The sequence below is a fragment of the Thunnus thynnus genome, chromosome 17, assembly GCF_963924715.1.
Source record: "Thunnus thynnus chromosome 17, fThuThy2.1, whole genome shotgun sequence".
NCBI classification, from domain to species: Eukaryota; Metazoa; Chordata; class Actinopteri; order Scombriformes; family Scombridae; genus Thunnus; species Thunnus thynnus.
The window spans coordinates 22,688,405-22,709,719 of NC_089533.1; the positions used below are offsets into that span (position 1 = coordinate 22,688,405).

The window sequence follows — 21,315 nt, forward strand, 5'->3', positions numbered from 1 at the left end:
GACAAACCCTCAAATAAATGTGATTATTATAACACCTTTGAATATTTCTTCTCATTAATGATTTTGTGGTTTGATGTGGAGCTTTGTTTAATGATATCCAGGCTAAGCTTGGTATTGCTTTATTTAGCTAAGAGCCATGGAACGACAGAGTAAGCATAAATTCTAACTTTGCTTTGATAAACAATGAGCTGCTTCTTTGTTGCCCTGAAGAAGTCTCTGGAAAAACACTAGATGATCAGAGTTTATCATATGACAAGCCTGCAAATGAAATATCTCAGCTCTGGGAGACACACTCACTGACCAGCTCTCGCTCAGTAAGACATTAAAAGCTAAAAACTCAGGTGAATGTAGATAAACACTCCTGTTAAAGCATGATTAGACCAAATTCCCTCTTTATCTAATCATAATCTTATTCTTTTGTCACTCTCTCCCTTTTTTTTTTTTTTTTTTTTTTTTTTTACCTCTGCTGAGCGTTTTTGGGGTGTGTGACTCATCCCTGGGCAGGGATATGCCTATAGGACACACCCTTTAGTGGCTGAGTACAAGCTACTGCATGTTTATAGGCTCACATGCCATAACAAGCACACTCAGGCTTTGATATAACCTTCCCAGGGTAAGCTAAATCCTAACCAATGAATTTTAATGGCTCCTCGTCTTGAGGTTTTCGGTGGTTCCATATTTTTTTATCGCTAGGTGACAGAAACCATAGCAGATGTAAAACAAAATCAGCTTTCACACATTCTTTCCTAACATACATTCAGCCTTACCACAATGAGAGTGGCAGAGGACGAATCTCACAGATTTTTCTGTCCTGTTTTTGGATTACGCAGCCATCTCTGATGCCTAGTTGGGCCCAGGCCCCAGAAGCCGTCTGTCTTGCAGATGGGCATTCAAGCCTCAGCTGGCTGTTAACAGCCAGCGTGGCTGTCAATGCAGAAGAACAGTGAGCAGTCAAGCTATAGGATTAGAGAGACAGGGAGAGGGACAGAGCTCATTTGCTTTGCGGCAACGCATCTTAGTTACTCCGTCTAATTAAAAAGGCTGTCTGGAGACTTGGTGTCTCTAGGCGTCACCCAGCCCAGATCCAGCCCATGGCAGAGACCAGGCCAGTGGTTAATGGTGTTGGATGCTGTGTGTCATCCTGCTTGGCCTGGTGTGGAAGAAGCAGCCCTGACCCCCCCCCCCCCCACACGCACTGGCCTCCTTCTTTCTCTTTCAGCTTCTCCACTCATCCTGCATCTCCTTGTCCATCCATTGTCTTACCCTTCCTTTTTCTCTCTCTCTCTTTACTGGAAATGGATTTTGTGAAACTTAGTCCAAGATGTCCTTCAGTGTGGGTGAAATGATTAAAGCAAGCAATATTGCAGAGTCACTACACACATACAAACACACATACACACACACACACACATATAAGATAAGGAGTATGGGCTGGAGCAGCAGCAGCACAGCTATAAAGAATCTGTAGATGATACCACCGCTGATACAGTTGTAACAGTGCAGAGAAAATAGTACCTGAGGCAACAACGTCCCGGCTGATACACATTTAATCTGAATTATAGATGGCCTCTAAACGAAATCCAAAAATCCAGGAACAGGTATTCACACAATACACCAGTAGCTGTAAATACGTCATGGTTAACATGTCACGGTTAGTATTTATTTTTCTGCGTGTCCGTCCATCCATCCTATAAGCATCTTTGTATCTCAAACTGTGTATCGAATTTTCTGACTCTTAATAATGGATGTGTTTGCTGTAAATATTTCATGGTCGGCTGACTGAAAACACATGCCTGTCAGAGATATGGAGGTAGAGGGAGGGGGAGAGTGTGGCAGAGAGGGAATAGGAGAGTGACTGAGTGGTGAAGGAGAGAGAGAAATTAAATAGGCAGGATTTTAACCCTTTCATTCTGCTTTCATCAGGACGCTACAGCCACTGTGAAAGGCTTACTGAGTATGTATGCTAAGCTGTCTCCTTCTCTTCTTTCCTCTCCCTCCTCGCCCCTCCCCGCTCCCGCAGGGCTCTCAGGATTCAACAGGAGGACAGGAGGGCTTGGTGGCCCCACCCTTTACAGCGTTCCCTCCTCCACCCCCTCCTCAAAACGGGCTACCGGGGACGGAGTTTGGCCCTGGGGCCATGTTTGGTGCTGGGGGCCAAGGTACAGCAGAGGTAGGGGCTGGTGCTAATGGAGCCACCACTGCTACCACCAACAACAACAACAATGTAAGCACAGCGTGGTGATGAAGCCTTTACTGGTAGTTTAGTTAACTGTCGTCTGGGATATTGAGTTGTAAGTGGTAATGGTATATGTGGGATAAAACGTATTCTTTTCTCTCTGCCCAACACAGGGAAAGACAGAGGAGACGTCCCAGGGTGAGGCGGGTGTACAGTGTGGTACAGGAGGTGTAGGACCAGGAGGCTCTGCAGGAGACTCCGCAGAGGCTAAAGGAACCCCCAAACGCCTCCACGTCTCAAACATCCCCTTCCGTTTCCGGGACCCAGATCTCAGGCAGATGTTTGGGGTAAGAAGTTTGGGAATGTTGTGGGGCCTCATTTTTAACAGGATCAATAAATCAGTCTAGACACCCCGGGTTCTTCGCGGAGGGGCCAACTCACTAGGTAGGGGTGGGGTGTAGATACAGACAAAAGAGTCCAACTCGCACAAAGGGAAAGACACTCATGGGTGTTCTCTTGGTGCTTGAGGGGGCAGTTGGCTATGTGTGTCAGTGTGTTAGCATGAGCGACAAAGTGAGCGTTAAAAAAAAAAAAAAAAAAAAAGGGGACAGAGCAGAGTTCAAGGCAAAGGGATGGAAAGAAACACACTGACATGTTGAAAGTTGTCTTTTGTATAATAGTGACCCCTAGTGCGAAGCAGTTGTACTTCAGTGTCAGAAGCTTTTGATTTTGCAGTAAAGCCAAACCAAGAATAACTCAAAGATGTTACGTAATTGCTTTCTTTGCTTATATGTGTTTGCTAACTTCTTTCCTCATATTTATTTTCAGCAATTTGGGAAGATTCTGGATGTAGAGATTATTTTCAATGAGAGGGGTTCAAAGGTAAGTGCCATTTTTGCATCCCAGAATGTGTTGACGGTAAATTCCCACTATGTATAATTACTCTCTGTAAATGTGACACTTTGTGACGCGGCACCAGCTCGCCACACGGGGGAATCAATTGTTCTGCAACTACATCATCTATTAAACAATGTCAGAATGCTGTACTGGCCTCGAATTCACAGATTCTCCTCTCGCTCTCCACAATCCCTCATGATGTGCCCCTCAATCACCATCAACCTCTTTAACCTCTGCTGTGTACCACAGGGTTTTGGCTTTGTGACATTTGAGAACAGCGCAGACGCAGAGAAAGCCAGGGAAAAGCTCCACGGCACACTGGTGGAAGGTCGTAAGATTGAGGTAATTTTCCTCTCTGTCTCTCTCTCTCTCTCTCTCTCCGTCCTCTCTTCTGTCTTCTTTCTGTGCTCACATCGTAATTCTGCTTGATCACTGACTGCTAGCTAGCTCCCATCCTCCCTTTAGTGATATGCTCTGATGCAGCCCACTGGTATCCCACTCCTCCCTGGTCCTCTGCAATATGTGTTTAATTTTTCAATTTAAAACGACTTGTTTGCTCCTTTTTTTCTTGTTGTCTCTGTGGTGGGAATGACTGGGGGTGCAAGAACAATACATAAGGCATGCTGGGTACTTTTCCTCTGCAGCATTGTTTTCACATTAAGCTGTTGTGCCTCTTCACCTTTTTTTTTTTTTTTTCCTCCACTGATGTGCAACTAGCAGCCACACTGATATTACAATTTTTTTTTCTGCAACAATTGGAATGATGTCTGTGTAGTCGGCACCGGAGGGCACGAGAGGAACGCAGTGAAAGGATGATGCATGGCAGATTGCTGTCAGATGCTCTTATTTTCTTCCCTAGTGTAGAAATCCTTCTGTGTTCCTCTCTCCCGGTGCTGTGGCTAAGTGGTTGTGACAAGCTTATGGCTCCTGGTGCAACAGTAGCATGCTGGGAATCACAGCAACACTGACGCATGTTCACTTTATGGAAGTCTGGATTCTTACCAAAGAGCTGTACGCTTGAGATTTAATGTAAAGTCAATGTGCGTTCAGGTTAATTTATTTTGATTTGATTGAATATTGTGTTTGTTTTTAACTGAAGCATGTGCTGATTTTTTTTTTTTTTAAAAGCAGTTTTTCTTCTTTATTTTAATTGGGGTTTCAATCAGCCGGTTGTCCATTTTTGGATCTCTTGACCCAAGCCACTGTAAGCCAGGTTTTCTGCATGGGCTTACTGTGGTGATTTCCTTATGGTGTATGTGTGTGTGTGTGTGTGTGTGTGTGTGTGTGTGTGTGGGTGGGTGTGTGAGAGTCAGTCCCTGCATGATGGATGAGGCTGGCTGGACCCTTTTTTTAGTTCTGTACTCTCAGTTCTCCTGCAGTGTGGTCAGGAATGAAAGACAGCCACCTGCATCCACTGGTGCAACATACTCTCTCCACCACCTCCACCTTCAGTCAATCAGCAAGCTGAATGGATACTGATGGAGCCAATTTAACCTGCATCAGTCAACGACCTGTGTTGTCCCTGGCATTGCTTTAACCCGATTCTGTGTTTCTGCCCAAAGTTTTGCATGATGTCGGTCACTTTTATTAATCAGCGAGCCGTTTGTCTTTCTTTTTCAGTTGTCACTCTGCATGTACTCGAGTAGTGGTGTCGGGCTGTAGAGAGTCATGTATCAGCCGCATGGTGGGCCAGCAGCAGGAGTCTGTAGAGTGTTTCTCTCTCTGTCTGTTTATGGTGCATGGGCCTGAAGAGACAAAAGTCTGGCGCAGGACAAATCATGGATTTGTGTTTACGCATTCTTTCGACTGAGGAGAAAGGGGCCGAACATTTCTATTTGAGGCAATGCTATCTGGCAGTTCTCCTGTCTCACAGATGTTGCAGCAGTAACTATCCCTTTAATTGGTCATATCATTTCAGAGTTTGTTGAACTATGTTATCGGAAATGAAGATAGCAAAAAATAATTAGAGTAATCATATATTTAAAATTCAGAAACTCTGAAATATAGGCCTACTGTGTACCATGGTTCTATATTATTAAATATTTAATATTTATCGTGTGTGACTCTGCAGTTCACTGCTATCCACTGGCATGAGTTTAGTTGATGTAGCCTAAGTGTGCATGGTTAGTATTTTGATATGGAAGCCTAACTGAGGCTGTACTACAGACAGTTGGATGTTTTTGCATGTTTATTCTGTACAGCTGTTTTGTTAAGTTAGTTTTGGTGATGGGACTGTTAACTTCCTTTACTTGTTCAGTTAGCATGAAATCAGTGCCTCATAGTCTTTTTGCGCTCATTGCAAAATAGGGCTGAATAGCTGAATTCTTCGTTTTTTAGAATGATTTTTGACTGAATGATTTATAAACATATGCTGTATGTAACTCCAGTGCTGACATTTCTTATTGTTGGTGCATGCCAATGGGTTGTTAGTAAGTAGTTATACTCGTAGCTTAGCTGCCCATAGTGTGCATGTATGTAGCCTATATGAAATAGATAGAGAATTGTTGTGCTTAAAGTTATACTGTACCTCTCTTTGTCTGGAATAAAACTCTGCGCTTTGAAGAAGTCAGTTTCCTGTGCGCTTCCAATGTATCCATGTAAGTGGCCCAACTACAATTCACTTTGTCTCTACCTGCTTCTCTGTGAACTCATCTCATCACCATTCATTCTATATATAGACTATAGAGTCCTATAGGCCTATATATAGGTGTGACCGTGTGTATCTTTAGTATGCACTCACAAACATACACACCTCAGTGCATCTCCACCCATCCATGGCTGCGTCTGTGACTGTTTGTACGCCCTAACGTAACAGTTTAAACAGTCTACACTCATAAATGTCATTCGACTGTGGGGACAAAGCTAACAACTGAAAATCCCTCCAAAACCATTAAGTCACATATGTGATGTCACATATTTAATTCTTACAGTATGCTGCAATTACTGGCTGTTCAGAGAGTGGATTAGGGTCCCTGCATGGTCTCATTCGCCTCAAACCTTGATCACAAAATCTTGAAGTTAAAGCTGGTGTGCAGATCCCACATGGCTCTGATGATTGTGGCCTGGTCCCCACCTGTTTCTCCATTTGTTTTGAGTGTCCAGTGAAGGAAATATGCAAAACATGAAGATGTACGCTGGCTAAATTATAATATTGATAGTTTCATTGTTTCATCTATGGGAGATGGGAGCCAGACTGTCAAGATTAAGGTGTCTACATGTGTTTTTTTAATTTAATCCGTGCAAAAAAATCAGCTTTATACAAAGGAATCTGCAGGTTTACCGACATTAGTTTTACATAGACCTTCTAGGTAGCTTTCTGCTGTCCTAGAAACATACACATCAGTGTGTGCAGGCAGTGTGCACACGGCCACAGGAGAGGGTGCGTGGACAGGTACAGAGACCATGCCGAACCCTTTACACTCCCATTCACTAACTCTTGCTCCAAAGTTGTGCGTTTGTGGTAGATCTGTGTGACCGGAGTGTTATGGAAAGTGACGGCTCCTCCGCAGCGCAGAGTTTTAGTCAGACATTTGAACACAACAGCGCAGAATAGCTGAGGTGTGTATGTGTGTGTGTGTGTGTGCGTGTGTGTACGCGCGCTGTCACAAGTGGTGAAGCTCTGCATGCCTTAGTCTCATCAAAGGTGGGGCGGCTAGTGAGAACAGATCATCATTGCATGGATGTGTGTGGTGAAAAGGATGAGAAGAAGTCGTGCCTGTGGTTGTGCATGCTTGACCATGCACACTCACCAACCAGTGCTGCCGCGGCGCCACGCTCTCCTCAGCGGGACACAGTTGGCCTTCAGCTCACTTCGGCCTGGACGTTATAGCAGCCATTCCCATAAACATTATCAGCCTGTTTGAGGATTTTATTCACTAGTTTTATTCCTATTTAGAGGAAGTTAGATTTGTTAAGAACTTGATTGTGAGTTGTCGGATTGGCGACGGCCTGAGGTGAAGGCTTACCAGCTCCTTGTGTCCCAGTCTCCCCCTCCTCGCCCCCCCCTCCCAGCTTTGGATTTGACCGGTCCTGTTTTGTTACTGAAACTTTCTGTTACTGCATGATTTGCCCCAGAAAAGATCCAATGAATGAAATGTGCGAGTATCCATGTGTGTGTTTGCTTCTGTACATGAGTGAAAATGTAGAGATGGTTGAAAGAAAAGGGGAAAGAGAGTTTGTACTTTGCCCTTTCCAACCCTCTGTCTTTCTTTCTGTGTCGGCTCCATTCTTTCTCCTCCTTTACCCCTTCATTCTCTCGTTGCCAGTCAAGTTTGTCTTTCTGTCATTTTGTGTTTATTTGAAATTAAACTACAGCTGTTTTTCTAACTCTAATACTCTCTTTTTTTTTCATTATCTGACTGCCTTATTGTGTTTCCATTTTTATCATTTAGTTTGTTTTCTCTTACTTTCATCGTTTGACTATTGCCTTTAGTATGTTCTTTTGTGGTGACTGGTTAAAAACTGGAAATTATAGCCATTCTGCCCAATTTCCAAATACACTCTCTTCCCTTGTGGCCTAACTTTAACCACACCAGAATGAGTCCTCTCTCGTAACATCTAACCAAAATACCTCCACTTGTCCTTTTGACTGTAACAGACCCAGACAGCGTTAAACCAACCTTTTGCTATTCTGCTCTTATGATGGAGGGTGGTGTGCATTTGTATCTGCTCTTCTGACTTTTCCTTGGAGGTGTTCCAGTCCTTCACTGTGCATTCAATAGGCTAGTGTTTGGGTTAAGGCAAGGTTGCCCCCATATCTCCATTCTCCTGTATCACGTCTTTTGTACTCTAGAGCACCGAATACTCTTCCTGTCACTGGTCTGATTGTTGTAATGATGCTCCGAGCTCTGTTAAAGCATTGAGAGCTCGCATCCTCTCTCCCTTTCCTTCCTCCCTTCTTTCTTTCTTTCTCTTATATTCTGTCCTGAGCTGTAACACTGCTGCTATCAGGTTTTTTTATTTGGGGGAAGATGGGGGGGACATTTAGGTTTCTTTTGTTACTAGGATTATTTGTTCCTTTATTTATTATATTTTTTCTGTTTCCCTGACGACTTCTTTGTGTTGTTGTCAGTCTCCACGGTAACCACTCGCTGTTTCTACGGCAACGGTAAGTTGTGTACAAACATCTATCACTGAACTGATCCCCCTCCCCACCCCACCCCTGAAATGGGCATTTAGTACTATATACTGTATTATTTACAGTATATTGTGAAGCTGCAATATTAGTATTTTATATTTAGCTACAACACGCACAGTATCACAGGCACACAGACAGACGGACACAGCACCTTCAACAGATTGGATCTTTCAGCGGTAATATTTTTCCCCCACATGCCCCCCCCCCCCTCCCCTCCCCACCCCACCCCACCCTCCACCATGTCATTAACACCTCACTGGGAATGACCGAATGTAATCACCCTCCTCTATGCAATGACACAGCTATCCACAATCCATCTGATTAATTCTCCATTTGGACTTAATGTATGTAGTACTCATTTTCTTGATTAATAAAAAAATCAACAGAAATGATATGAAGCTTTGCTCCCTTATGCTGCCTACGATTTTGCTTTGAGTGAATGCAGACCCCGAGCTGCAGGGCAATATAACGCCGCTCTGGTTTTGAATTTCTTCATTTTTTTATTGAGCCTGTCTGCTTTTAGCATAGTTTGACAAATACGAGTCAATTGGACACATTTCATGTGACTACAGATTTAGGATGAGACAGTTAAAGGATGTCACAACACTTCTGCTAAGACTGTCTTGACTTCTTAGACAAAAACTGACCAAATGTACATACCTAGACTAGCAATAACAGTTTTTATCTTCATTTGCAGTTCTGTTAAATGAAACTGGAACTTTTCATTGGGGATCTTTTGCTAATTTATGTAAAAATAAAAAATGTGTTTAGGAAGAACTTATCAAATCAGCCAGTGTTGTGTAACCATATGCATCTCTAAACCGATATGGGGTTTACCTTGCTGTTTTTTTGGGTCTCTTATTATGCTGCCATTTTGTTTTCCTCTTTTTGGTTTGGTTTCCTTGTAGTGGATTGTCTGTGTATTAGTAGTCGTAGTAGTAGTCATAGTCATAGTGTACTGGTCTTAGTTTGTGACACACAGTTCTAATGCCTGGCATAGTGTCTCATGTTCATTTTATTTCTCTCCTTTTTTGGGAATGAGGATTGCTCTCTCTCTCTCTCTCTCACACACACACTCTCTCTCTCTTTCCTTCTTTCTTTCTTTCTCTCTCTCTGTTCCCTCCATCCTTTGGTGCTCTGTTCCTCAACCCACCACATATAATGAGATTTTCAGGAGAATGGTCACCAAATCTAATTGCTTTATTTGAATGATGCACCTTGGTATATATGTTTTTGTTTTAAACAGTAATTGTTATTAGTTTTTTTTTGTGTGTGTGTGTGTGTGTTGCTCATGTAAAACTTTCTCCCTTTTTTTCTCTTTCTCTTCATTCCATCTTTATGTTCTACTGTTTTTGTACATGGACTGGCTCTGTCTCTTTACTTCTCACCTGCATCCCTTCCTCTTAACTTATCTTGTCCCATCTTTGTCTCTTATGTGTTTGATGTGGGAGTGCTGCGATTGTTTTGATTGGTCTCTATGCTGCATCCGACGCTTGCTGATTGGCTGAATTTTTTACTTTTTTTGGTTTGTTACTCACTCTTGGTCATGTGATGCGCCCATATTTGGCTGCGTGTAATTTCTGTGTTATATGATTATTAATTTTGTCAAACAAATGTTTTTGCACCCCCTCTTTCTCTCCCTCTCCTTTGTATATATATTTTTTTTGAATATTTCTTTTTAGGTATGTAAACCCCACAAGTTTGGTTTCATATGGAAATGTGACTTCATTTTGTCCGGGTCTGTTGTTCAGGCTGGATTGGGAGGGCAAAAGTGGGATGAGAAAGGCTGAAGGTTTTATTAATCATTAACCCTTTGAGATTTGCCTTCCATATTGGTCTCTGTTGATTTGCATGTCTTCCTGTCAACCCAATTTCATTAATTGCGCATGACACAAACACAGATATATATACTGTACACACACACACACACACGTACAGGTTACTGCCCACTGCTAGCATAGGCTAAACCCTTTGTTATCATCAACTGTTACAAGTCAACATAAACCTGCTCACAAGTCTGGACAAAATTTCACTGTGATACAAACAATTTGACATTAATTTGATTCATTAACTTGATTTACATTTCAAAATGTCTCCACTCAGACACCCGCGGACAGTTGCGTCAGATAGCTAGCCAGGCTAGGCTAATTGAATCATTTGCTACTGACCTTGTCATTTGCAATGAGAGAAAAATGAGGTAAACCTCATTTCCATTTGAATGAATCCCGGCAGATGAAGAACATGATTCACTGAGTCATGTTCTGAGAGGCAACGCGAATGGCAGTGGAGGCATTAATGGTCTTCTAAATGAGAGTGCAGCGTGTATGCGCACACAAGCACCCTCATTCCTCAGTCTGTCTCTTCTTTGTCACACATGCACACACTCTCCCCTCATCCAGCCAAAAGGTCATTAATCTTTAGCTTGCCACACAGTCAGATGCAGAGCTTCAAATGCACACTCGGACAGTATGGGTTATTACAGAAAGCTACAATCTCCTTCTCTTAAAGCTCATCAAAGGAAGATGAGGATAGATCAAGGGACCGGAGTGTGAACCTTTGAAGCTCAGAGAGGAGATTATCAGCCATCTTGGATTGAAAGGCCTAAGCATTAGACTGAAATGTCAGCCAGCACACACACACACCTAAACAAAATCCACACCTGTGCATGCCAAAAATGAAAAAAAAAAAAAAAAAAAAAGGCTGTGCCCCAACCCCCGCCTCTCTGTGTAGGCACAGTAGCAATATAACCAATTTCACCCATGGCAGCCCTTATATCTCTCTCTCTCTCCACAATGAATCACCAAATCTTTACTGGGCAACTCGCTTTTAATTGCATGATGACTCAAAAACCCCCGCCCACTTTTGCACACAAACATGGCCACCTGCGTGCCTTGTAACAATAAAAACAAGTTAGGTTACAGACTAATTATATAGGGCATGAATTTTAGAATGATTGGAGAAAATGTAAACTAGATGTTGACACAAGTAAGTGGGCCATAACTCTAAATGACACCACTATTCTCCTTTTTAATGAACCAGTAACAGTACATCTACACAGAAAATAATATTATCCACCTCAGCTATGCTCCAGTATGTACAAAAAAATGGAGACAAGCATAATACCAGCACATAGCAGCAGGCAATTTAAATGTAATTCCACTGTAAAAATAAACACACACACACACACATACATGCATATATAATAAGCCTTGGTCTTGGGTCTATGTGCTATTTTAGTTTCCTCTGTTGAATTGTTGTGTTTGTGTCTTTGACCGCCTGTTCCTCCATCCCCAGGTGAATAACGCCACTGCCAGGGTGATGACTAACAAGAAAATGGTCAGCCCCTACCCTAACGGAGAGGCTCTCAGCACACTGCCTTATGGTAACAGCCACACTGACACACACTAATAAGGCAAACAGCATGGGTACACAGGGAGAGGCAGTGGTAGGCAGGGTTAAATACATAATGCAGCCACACTTTATCGTTCTCACCTCTGTTGCAGACCACATTGTGTAAAGACGTCAGCGAACCAATTTCAGTTTAGTTGAGTTTTACTTTTTTTTCAGATTCATTCGACAGTTGAGAGTAGAATATTTTGCAGGTTGACTAATTTCAAGGGATGAAACCAACAAAGGTGTCTTTACAATAATCATCTTCCTATAACAGGATTATGTAACAAAATAGCACATCAGCTTTATCAAATCAAAATATAGATAAGAGTGAAGGAGTGTGCTTTGAGAATCTGACGTCAGTCCCCTCCAGTCTATTTTTAGATGAAGTAAGCAGAATGTATTTATTCAGTTTGTTTGTTGAAGCTTGTGGAGCTGAAGCAATTTATCAGTGAATACCTGTTATGAGTTTAAGCTAATAGAATTCCTGCATTTGTGAATGCAGTGCAGTTTTCTTTATCACCAACTTGAATGTTAACTTAAAAATGTACTTTAGTGTTGTGTAGGTTTCAGATACCTTTGAATGACTTCAGTAAAAATTGAAATACTGTGAATTGAAAAAACTGTGCGTTGAAAAAAAAAAAGTTAAATTACCTTCATAATGTGTGAAAATACATGAATTGTAATGTTAATTTAGTCTGGAACACAAAAATCACCCCGCTTGCTGCTGCAGTGTTGTAGATATATTTTGTGTGTGTGTGTGTGTTTCTGTGTTCCATTATGAAGCAATTAGACCATTTGTTGACCTGCTGTATCTGCTCAGGTCATACTGGTGATGCTGTTTGTTTCCATCACAGTTTCCAGCGTAGTTTTGAGTGAGTCTGACACAGTCAAGGCAGAACTCTGTTGAACAGCCTCAGCAGAAGCAGGCTGAAAGAAACAACGCTCCGCTTGAATACTGTCTGAAATTAGCAGGGGACCTTTCTTAACAGCTGACGGGCTGATTCTTTATTTCTCATACTATATTGTAAACATGCAGACATAATGACGTATGATGTTGCTAGAATGTTTGCACATCATTTATTTTAATGTGAGATTGTTGTAGTGATGGTGGAGTGAAGTGTGGATATATAACAACAGCATGCTACAGTATGTTCAAGTGCAGTAGACATATACTGTAGGAGTTAATGCTCTTGGTAAACTGCCCTTATTAATGAACCCCCCCCCCCCCCCCCCCATCTCTCTGTGACTGTCAGCGGGGTGGAAGTTGAGTCCTATGGTGGGGGCCGTGTATGGACCAGAGCTCTACGCAGGTAAGACCACTCTCCACCTCCTTCACCTGAACTAAACACAGTCTCCACAGCCTGCTTTAAATTTGAGTCACATTCCAGTCTTTAATTTATATGAAAGCACTGCTTGCCCTGCATTTCTCCTGTCAGACACTTTTTATTGATATCAAGCCCTGAAGGCTATAGTTGTATTATTCCCTTCTCTCTTTGCTCTTTCTTTTCTTCTTACATTCTTCCTGGGCCGCTCCCTATTGTTTCTATTCACATTGTCTTTTCCCCGCCTGCATCTAAATCTTCTGTCACCCCATCTTTCTTTCGTTTTTTTCCACCTCCTTCCTTAAATTTTTTTATTCCCCCTCCCCTCCTTGCCTCTATTCTTTCTCCTCCTCCTCCTCCAGTCCCAGGGTTCCCCTACCCTTCAGCAGCAGCAGCAGCCACCACAGCAGCGGCAGCGTTTCGTGGTGCCCACCTCAGGGGCCGAGGCCGGCCCGTCTACAGCGCCGTGCGGGCGGCTGTGCCTCAGCCTGCCATCCCTGCCTACCCTGGGTAAGAAAGATAAACCGAACGACTTCACGTGCTTCGTAGCCGTCCCAGATCTATTTGCAGATCTAAGGTAAAATCAGTAAATCTGTTGAGCATCACCTCGTCAGAGCTATTTTCAGAAGCATTTTTCCAAATTCTATTTGACCAGGTCTCTGTTTAATACAGCTGTGCTCATACAGCTCTCATGCTCAAACATTATTCACACTTCACTCTCTTCAGCAGTCCAACTGGCACATTGTCAGTCGGTTCACAAGCTATTCACTGGAGTATAACACGCTGATAGGATTGCACCCATTGAAGGTTCATTTGAATAAACACACAGATAGTGCCATCAGTAGATTTGCATAAACACACACACACACACACAGCAGATTCAGTCATCATGCATTAGCAGTCACCCTGCTCACAGATCTGCTACAATTCTTCATGTTTACTGTGTTTTTTTGTCCTCTCGGTATGTGTACTGTGCATGTTGTTGCTGTGCTGTGATGATTGGCTAATGGGGTCGTGACTGCTAGAATATTCAGACCAAAGCAGAATCGATTGCTTAATTGCCGTATGGCTGCTTACTATGATGACATTCAAATTAAGCAAAATAAGATAAAATTGGGGGCTGCAGGAAATCCCCTCTCCATCTCTGCTCCACCGACGGCTTTAAAAAGCCAATAAAAGCTGCACCTCTCATACACCATTTCCTCATCAAATGATCTATTAAAAGTGGACTTTACTGCCTTGATTTTCTTGTAGCTGGGGAACAATAGCGCTTTATGGTTTCATTTCAGTTCAGTTCTAGTCAATGAACTTTATCTATTAGCCCCATGAGTCTATTGTTATGCATAACGGTGCTGGATGTTTTTGGTTGCAGTTGTGGAGCTTAGATGGAGTTGTATTTCCTCTGCATGCTGCATGGGTGTGAAATAACTACTGTATCTCTTTTTCTCTCTCTCTCTCTCTCTCTTCCTTTTTTCTTTTTGCTTTGTGTTGACCTTCATCCACTCTGGTTTTGGGACTGTGCACCACTCCATTTGCACCCCCTCCACTACACCATCCCCCCTCCTCCCCTCTTCCTTCTATCTCCCCATGCCATCCCACTCCTCCTCCTCCTCCTCCTCCTCTCTTTCTCTGCATTTTCTTCCTCTCTCAGTGTGGTGTATCAGGATGGGTTTTACGGAGCCGCAGACTTATATGTAAGTAAACTCACCTCCCACCAACACACCCTCTGTCCCTCTTTTCTCACGGCTTTCTCCTGCTCTTCTTCTCTGGGGGTGATTCTGCATGTGCGTCCAGTCATGCGCTGCACAGAGCTGCCTGCATAACAGGTGAATGAGCCCACGATGAAGAAGCACCGCTGGTTACAAATTAACACATGAACCATCATGATACAGGGTAGTTTTTGCCTCAGGATTCTTTTTTGTCGCGGCAAAAAAACCAAAAAAAAACAGCCCTCATTATACAAACAGCTCGGGTCAAAATAAGTTGTATTGATTTAAAAATAGAATAAATAGAGCTGTGAAATGTTAATGATAGGATAGAGGGTCTCTAACACACCACTACAAAGGCTGCTCTGTGGGCGTATGCGGCAGCGTGCGTCAGTGTGTGAGAGTGTGCGTGCGTGCGTGTGTGTGTGTGTGTGTATCCAGGTTGACAACGGTTGTTTCTGTTCTCTCTATAGACTAGTGTTTCAGGACTCAGTCCTTAGTCCCAGATTGCCTCAGGTAGGGTCAATTCAACACCTAAACCCACAGTGTGCATTGTTTTACTCTACTACCTGCTCTGATCTTATGAATCATCTTCTGATCTGATCTGGAACATCTTTTAGTTGTTCAAAAAAAAAAAAAATTATTGACCACTGCTTTGAATTTTGCTTTATTTTTCTACTAACTCACTGAAATGTGCACTTTTCTTGATTGTGGGGAAGGGGTTTGTTTGTTTGTTTACTAAACTACTAAATTGTATTAAGTGTGTATTTTTTTTCCCCACCAGTTTGTTCAAAAGAGAACCTGGTCTCTTTTGTGTGGTTGGCTAGTTTTGAAGAAAAAATTATACCAATCCTTAATTTGTTCTCTTGTCGGCAAAAAAACATCAAAAAGGAGCTTTTTTTTTTAAGCATCATTCCTTTTAAAATTGGAGGCTACGATTTCACAGCAATGTTAGCCTGGGGTGTGAGATGCTCTGAAGTCTCAAGTTAAAACGGAGAACATGGTCTCTTCCTGAATTAACCACCCTGATCCGACCCCTCCCGGGATGATTATTGAAGCATGTGCTGATCAGCTGCTGCATGCAGACATACTGTATTACTGCCCTCCTTTCCCCCCCCCCTCCTCTTCTCCCACTTCCTCCACTCACCCAGAAAGCCTTGCTCTCTCCCTAATAACCCCGTTTTTTTTTTTTTTCCTGTCCCGCCCCCCCTCCGCCTCCGCTCCGTGTATTGCAGGCGTCTGGGAGAATGCTGGGGGTTTTCTGTTCTGTTGTGTGCTTTGCTCTGTTCTGATCAGGTCCAAATACAGTGGTGTTGTGTTTTTCAGTAAGTTTGAAATGTAATTTGCATGCAGTTTCAGTGAGAGGGATTTTTTTTTTTTTTTTTTTTTTAGTGTCAGTATAGGCTCGCGTGGGTGTGTTTGTGTGTGTGACTTTTTATTTCCTGTCTACCTTTCTGTTTTCTTTGGTCTGTCTCCCGAATCCATGTGAAAGAACACGAATAATAATTTAAGAAAAGCTGTTTTTGTCATAAATACATCTCTACTAGTGTCCTCGAACTACTGTAGGTGTTCTTTTGACATATCTGTTCATTACTTGAATCTTCTGCTCTGATGAGACAATGAGGTTTCTATATGACCTCAACTGTGTGAACATTTTGTCTTCCACTGTTTTTACCTCCCCTTCTCTCCCGTAGTCGTAATAATACAATCTAACTCATTCTCGACAGTCCAATTTCCTCTCCGTCTCACTGTTAAAGCACTTTTGTCCCACATCCAACAGCACACCACTTCCCTCTTTCCCCATACGGAAATGCAATATACTGACACATACTGTATTTCAGTTGTAAATGTGTATATATATATATGATATATAAGTTGGGGTATACACACAGTAAATGCCAGGAAATATATAGAAGGGTCCAGAACTCTGAAACCACTTTCCAGAAAGTGATCTCAGACTTTTGGACCCCTCTATAAATATATATATATATATATATGAAGAATTCTTAAAATTAAATGTCAGTATGTTGTATATGTGCCCCCACCCAACCCCCCCTCATTTACACACCTTACCCCACCGTCCTCCTCAAAGGCATGTGAGTTAGCTATGTTGTGTGTGTGTGTGTGTGTGTGTGTCTCCAGGGAGGCTACCCTGCTGCTGCCGCTGCCGCCGCTGCCTATCGCTACGCCCAGCCCGCGGCCGTAACCGGAGCAACCGCAGCAGCTGCCGCCTACAGTGACAGGTGAGTTCAACCCAGGACACACATGAACAAACAGAGACGCACACAGACACACCTCACTGTACAACAGAACATCAGAGGCTCAGCGTTTATGGATGCAAGCAGATAAAGCCAGAAATACTCTTAAACATGAAAATATGTTTTAGGAGAAGATAACATGCTGTGTAAAATGTACCTGACTGGCAGCATGATGTCATTTAGTGATTCTGAATTCTTAATAAATTGAATATATGAAACCATCTCAACTCTGATAGTAAATTCAAAACATTTTCTTCTTTAAATGTGTCTTCTAGAGCAGGAGAGGAGCGCCAGTTGCATATAAAAATCCACAAACAAAAACAACTTTCTTAAAACTCAAATCATTTCTTGTGTGTTGTGTTTGTGTTGCTAGTTACGGCCGGGTGTACACTACAGATCCATACCACGCTTTAGCTCCAGCTGCTGCTGCTTACGGAGTGGGAGCCATGGTGAGAAAACTGACTCTAGCTCTACAAAACAACTAGAGTGGAATATTAGATTGTTGAATTTCTAAAGAGGGCAGTTAACGTTACATAAGTAGTCTGTTTTTTTTGTTTTTTTTTTTGAGAGGACAGAAGACAAAGTAGAGGAGGAGGACTGAACAGTGTGTGCTCATGTTAAATTCTTTTTTGTGTTCGTCGTGGAGCTTATTAACTATTAAACTGAAAAGACTGAAAAAGAATAAATATATCATTTGTGGGTTTGTAGTATAACTAAATGTAGACATTTTATAGATGAACTGCAATACCAGAATGCAACATAATTCTTAAACACATTTGTATGTTGCTGTAACTTCATTATTTCCAGTATATGACTGTGTTGTCTTTCTTTTCTCTTTCAGGCCAGTTTATACCGGGCGGGATACAGTCGGTTTGCTCCTTACTAAAGCTGCAAATCACATCCAAGGAATTTCACATCGCTCCAAAACCCCTTTTTCAAGCTCTTTGTTTGACGGGAGCTCCCCTCCATTTTTCTGCAGGCGAACTATAGTGACAACTCATGTGTTTTGTTGTTTCTTTTTTTGGTGGCGAGAGAGGTCATTGCCACATCATCAACTCAAAACTCTGTTTCTGTACTCGTCTGTCTGTCACTGACGTGGATACAATGAAAAAACTGCCAGGAGTGTCTCCCACATCAAAAAAAAAAAAAAAAAAAAAAAAAATGCCGGAGCCTGCTGTTTTGAACTACGGGGCACAATTTCAGGACGGTTACCTTTTTAGAAACACTATGGGACCCGGGAGGAGAGAGACTGCTGTTCCTGTGTGATCCTGCACACTACAAACCTTTTTTGAACTTACAGTATATCCACTGCCCTGTAAGACCTAATCAGACCTATATACACACACTTACATTGAGCACTCAGTATACAGTTTCCTCTCCATTTTCCTTTAGTGTTGGCCTGCACACGATGATAGAACTGCCACAGCACAGCGTTACTAGTAAAAAAAAAAAAAAAAAAAAGGTACTTATGTTTTTAAACACTACATTGACGTAAAGCCCTCCACAGCAGAGACGTCCCTATGGTTTAGCATTGTGCTGTAATAACGAAAAAAACGAATCAAACTCGGACTGCTCAATATACAAGATGTAGGAATTATTGTTGTTATTTTGTAAAGATGGCATACTGAACATTCAGCCGGAGGAGGGAACTTGGGAGCGTCTGACTGACAGAAACCACTGTTGTCTCGGTAATAACAGACTATGAACAACACGGCATGGGAAAAGCCTCTGTTTTGTTTTTGTTTTGTTTTTTTCCTGTTTTGTTTTTTTTGGTCATTTTCCATTTCACATCTTCTCCCAAGTGTAAGAGGAAACACAAGAAAAACACAAATGTTTTTAAAAGATCATTCAAAAAAAGTGTGAAAATGACAAAGAAAAGGAAACAAGCAACTTGTTTTTTTCTGCATTACCTCAGTTTTTGTTTAATCTTATTCTGTTTTGCTGCCATTGATAAGAAGCTGCATAGAAATATATATAACGTGGACGTGTTGAAACTGTCCGTTAATTTCACACTGTCCTTATTGCTGGTCCACATATATTCCATTTCTTACTCTAATTGCAACACTAAGATGAATCAGTTTACTCATTTCATCCTTGAACTGTCCCTGTATGTCCATTATGAGAATTCAGTGCGCCCCCCCCCCCCTAAAGCTCATCCTTGATGTTAGTTCCTTATCTGCTCATAGTGCTTCTTCCTAAGAAGGACTCACTTCTTTTTATCTCCTCGACAGTCAGACATTCCAGCTGCAGTGAATGAACGGGTCAAATGGACAAAGAACCATAAAACACAGATGAACTAGATTTAGAAAAGCGGATTTGAACTCAGAAACGCCCACATGGGAAACCAATCATCTGCCAGTCAAGCCGAATGGGAATCCCTCCTGGCCAATTGAGATATTTATGCCTACAGGCTTCTAGGCAGAGCTGCTCCGTGCATGGAAACGGTGTCTGATCTCAACTCAGCAGAACAGTAGATCCCAGCAGAACAGCCCAGATTAGAATACATTAAAACAAAGAGATCGCAGTCATGTAACGGTGTCTTGAAGTATCCTAAGATTCATTCTAGTGGGCAAAGCAGCTGACAGTTTTCTATTATGTTCGTTATTTTCAGCGTGACAGGACAGCACATACACTGTTACTAGTTGGGAACTCTGCTGTCCACGTCATTTTTGTAATTTTAAGTCCATCATGCTCTCTGGGATTGTTCGGTCTGAATACTTTTTAAAGTTCTCCTTACCGGTGTGTTTGAAGGCGTCGTACAAAGACTAGCAAGCAATTTAAATCTCTGTCCTATGTATTACATCTCCATATACTCTCACTATGTTTTTATTGCTATTATTTGCCTTTTTGGTTCCAAAGATTTTTCTGAAGAAAGCACATTTTTGGTCCTGATGTATTTCTTATTTTTGTGGTTGATTTTTTTTTTTTTTTTTTGCCTTTACTTTATGTTATATTTCTTTATTTGTGGGTTAAAGCTGTTTTGTTTCTCTTGTTTGAAACAGTACAGTGTTGCAACAGCATCCTGGGAAATGTCATTGCCACAGTGTCTACAAAAAGATAGACGTTTTTTAAAGGTTGCAACAATTTGGGAATTGCGACCTACAAACAAGACGACCCTGTTAAATTGAATTCGGTCAACACACTAATTTATTGTTCTTTTTTTTTTTTTCTTTTTTTTTTGGTTAACACATGAACACACTGTAGTAGATGCAGTGATGTTTGCTGCAGACAAGGGAAATCAGAGCAGATGGAGTCATGAGGGATATGCAGAAAGACAGAGGTGGACAGGAGAGGATGTTTTGAATTGCCAGTAAGGCCAAATTACAGGCAAAGTTAACGTCCACACAATGTTGAAAGGGCCCTGTGGCCCAGCAGTGGCCACCTTTTGAACAATTAAACTGTGTGTGTGTGTGTGGGTGGTTAGTCGAGGGACATTGTGGTGGTGACGGTGAAGGTGAGAAGCTGAGCCATTAATCATTAGCTGACAGGATAACAACGTCCCCCGCTGTCTTGTTTATTTTCAGGGGGTACAGTGCGCTCAGGGCGGAGCGGACAGTGTGAGGAGGGGTAATAATGTTTTGTATGATTGTGAAAAGTGTGTGCAGTAGGTCCAATGAGTATTTTTGACGAGCATTACCTCTTTTTTTTGTCTTATTAATTCCTTACAAGTATTATCAGAAGTGTTGCTATGCATGCTTATGTGAGAGAGAGAGAGAGAGAAAGAAAGAGAGGAAGGGTGTCAGAGAATCTTTTCATTTGTGCATGAATTCAAATCATAGTGCTGGAGAGGGAAGATTGGGTGGAGGATGGGAGATTGTTTATGTAGCAGGAGGAGGTAGAGAGAACTTTGGCGGAGAGGGTTATGTGATGCGAAGTGACACGAGTGGCGAGGAATCTCAGTAAAGGTCCAGGAGAAAGTGTCTGGGTGGGGAGGGGAGAAGCAAGCGGACGCAGCCGATTTCGGTCCGCTTCAATAATCTGGGTTATCTCTGCTCTGTGCCTCTGTGGTCGTCGTGGTAATCACCAGTCATATCAGATGTGTTAAGTTTAATTTGGTATGTCTGACCCCCTGTGGTTTTCTTTGATAATGAAAGTAAAACTCATAAAGTGATAGCATTGACGACCAATCCAATGACAATTTGGCCTTAAACTGTTCTGTGGGGGGAAAAAAAAGAAGTTTCTCCACAGAGATGAGGCTACTGTTTAGGCACAAAAAACATCATCAACCTGGCAGCGGTCACCTGGTACAGAGTATAATGAACCTGCCCACAGAGATGCTCCTTCAGAAACATCTCCACCTCACTCATCCAGTTGGCAAAAGCTTGCGTGGAGACGGCGTAATCGTTACCGAGCAGTGACTGTGGTGCAGCTGCAGCGAATGCTGCGGGCTGCCTTGGCTTGTTTTGTCTCTAATTGGAGTATTTTG

The 21,315-nt window shown here is 42.2% G+C and overlaps 1 protein-coding gene across 6 annotated transcripts in view; it reads left to right on the forward strand.

Moving 5' to 3' along the window:
- Window positions 1-20,988, forward strand: part of LOC137168529 (RNA binding protein fox-1 homolog 2-like) — a 43,145-nt gene extending 22,157 nt beyond the window's left edge. For 4 of the 6 annotated variants that reach the window (XM_067571165.1, XM_067571163.1, XM_067571167.1 and 1 more), the window contains 11 exons: window positions 2,021-2,224; window positions 2,350-2,523; window positions 3,005-3,058; window positions 3,323-3,415; window positions 11,505-11,592; window positions 12,857-12,913; window positions 13,288-13,435; window positions 14,577-14,619; window positions 16,774-16,874; window positions 17,263-17,338; window positions 17,731-20,988. In XM_067571165.1, the coding sequence (XP_067427266.1) occupies window positions 2,021-2,224; window positions 2,350-2,523; window positions 3,005-3,058; window positions 3,323-3,415; window positions 11,505-11,592; window positions 12,857-12,913; window positions 13,288-13,435; window positions 14,577-14,619; window positions 16,774-16,874; window positions 17,263-17,338; window positions 17,731-17,775 (1,083 nt within the window). In that variant the 3' untranslated portion in view covers window positions 17,776-20,988. Of the gene's footprint in view, window positions 1-2,020; window positions 2,225-2,349; window positions 2,524-3,004; window positions 3,059-3,322; window positions 3,416-11,504; window positions 11,593-12,856; window positions 12,914-13,287; window positions 13,436-14,576; window positions 14,620-15,104; window positions 15,148-16,773; window positions 16,875-17,262; window positions 17,339-17,730 lie in introns of all 6 variants that reach the window. The other 2 variants (XM_067571164.1, XR_010924289.1) reach the window with 2 other exon arrangements.
- The last annotated feature ends 327 nt before the right edge of the window (window positions 20,989-21,315 follow it).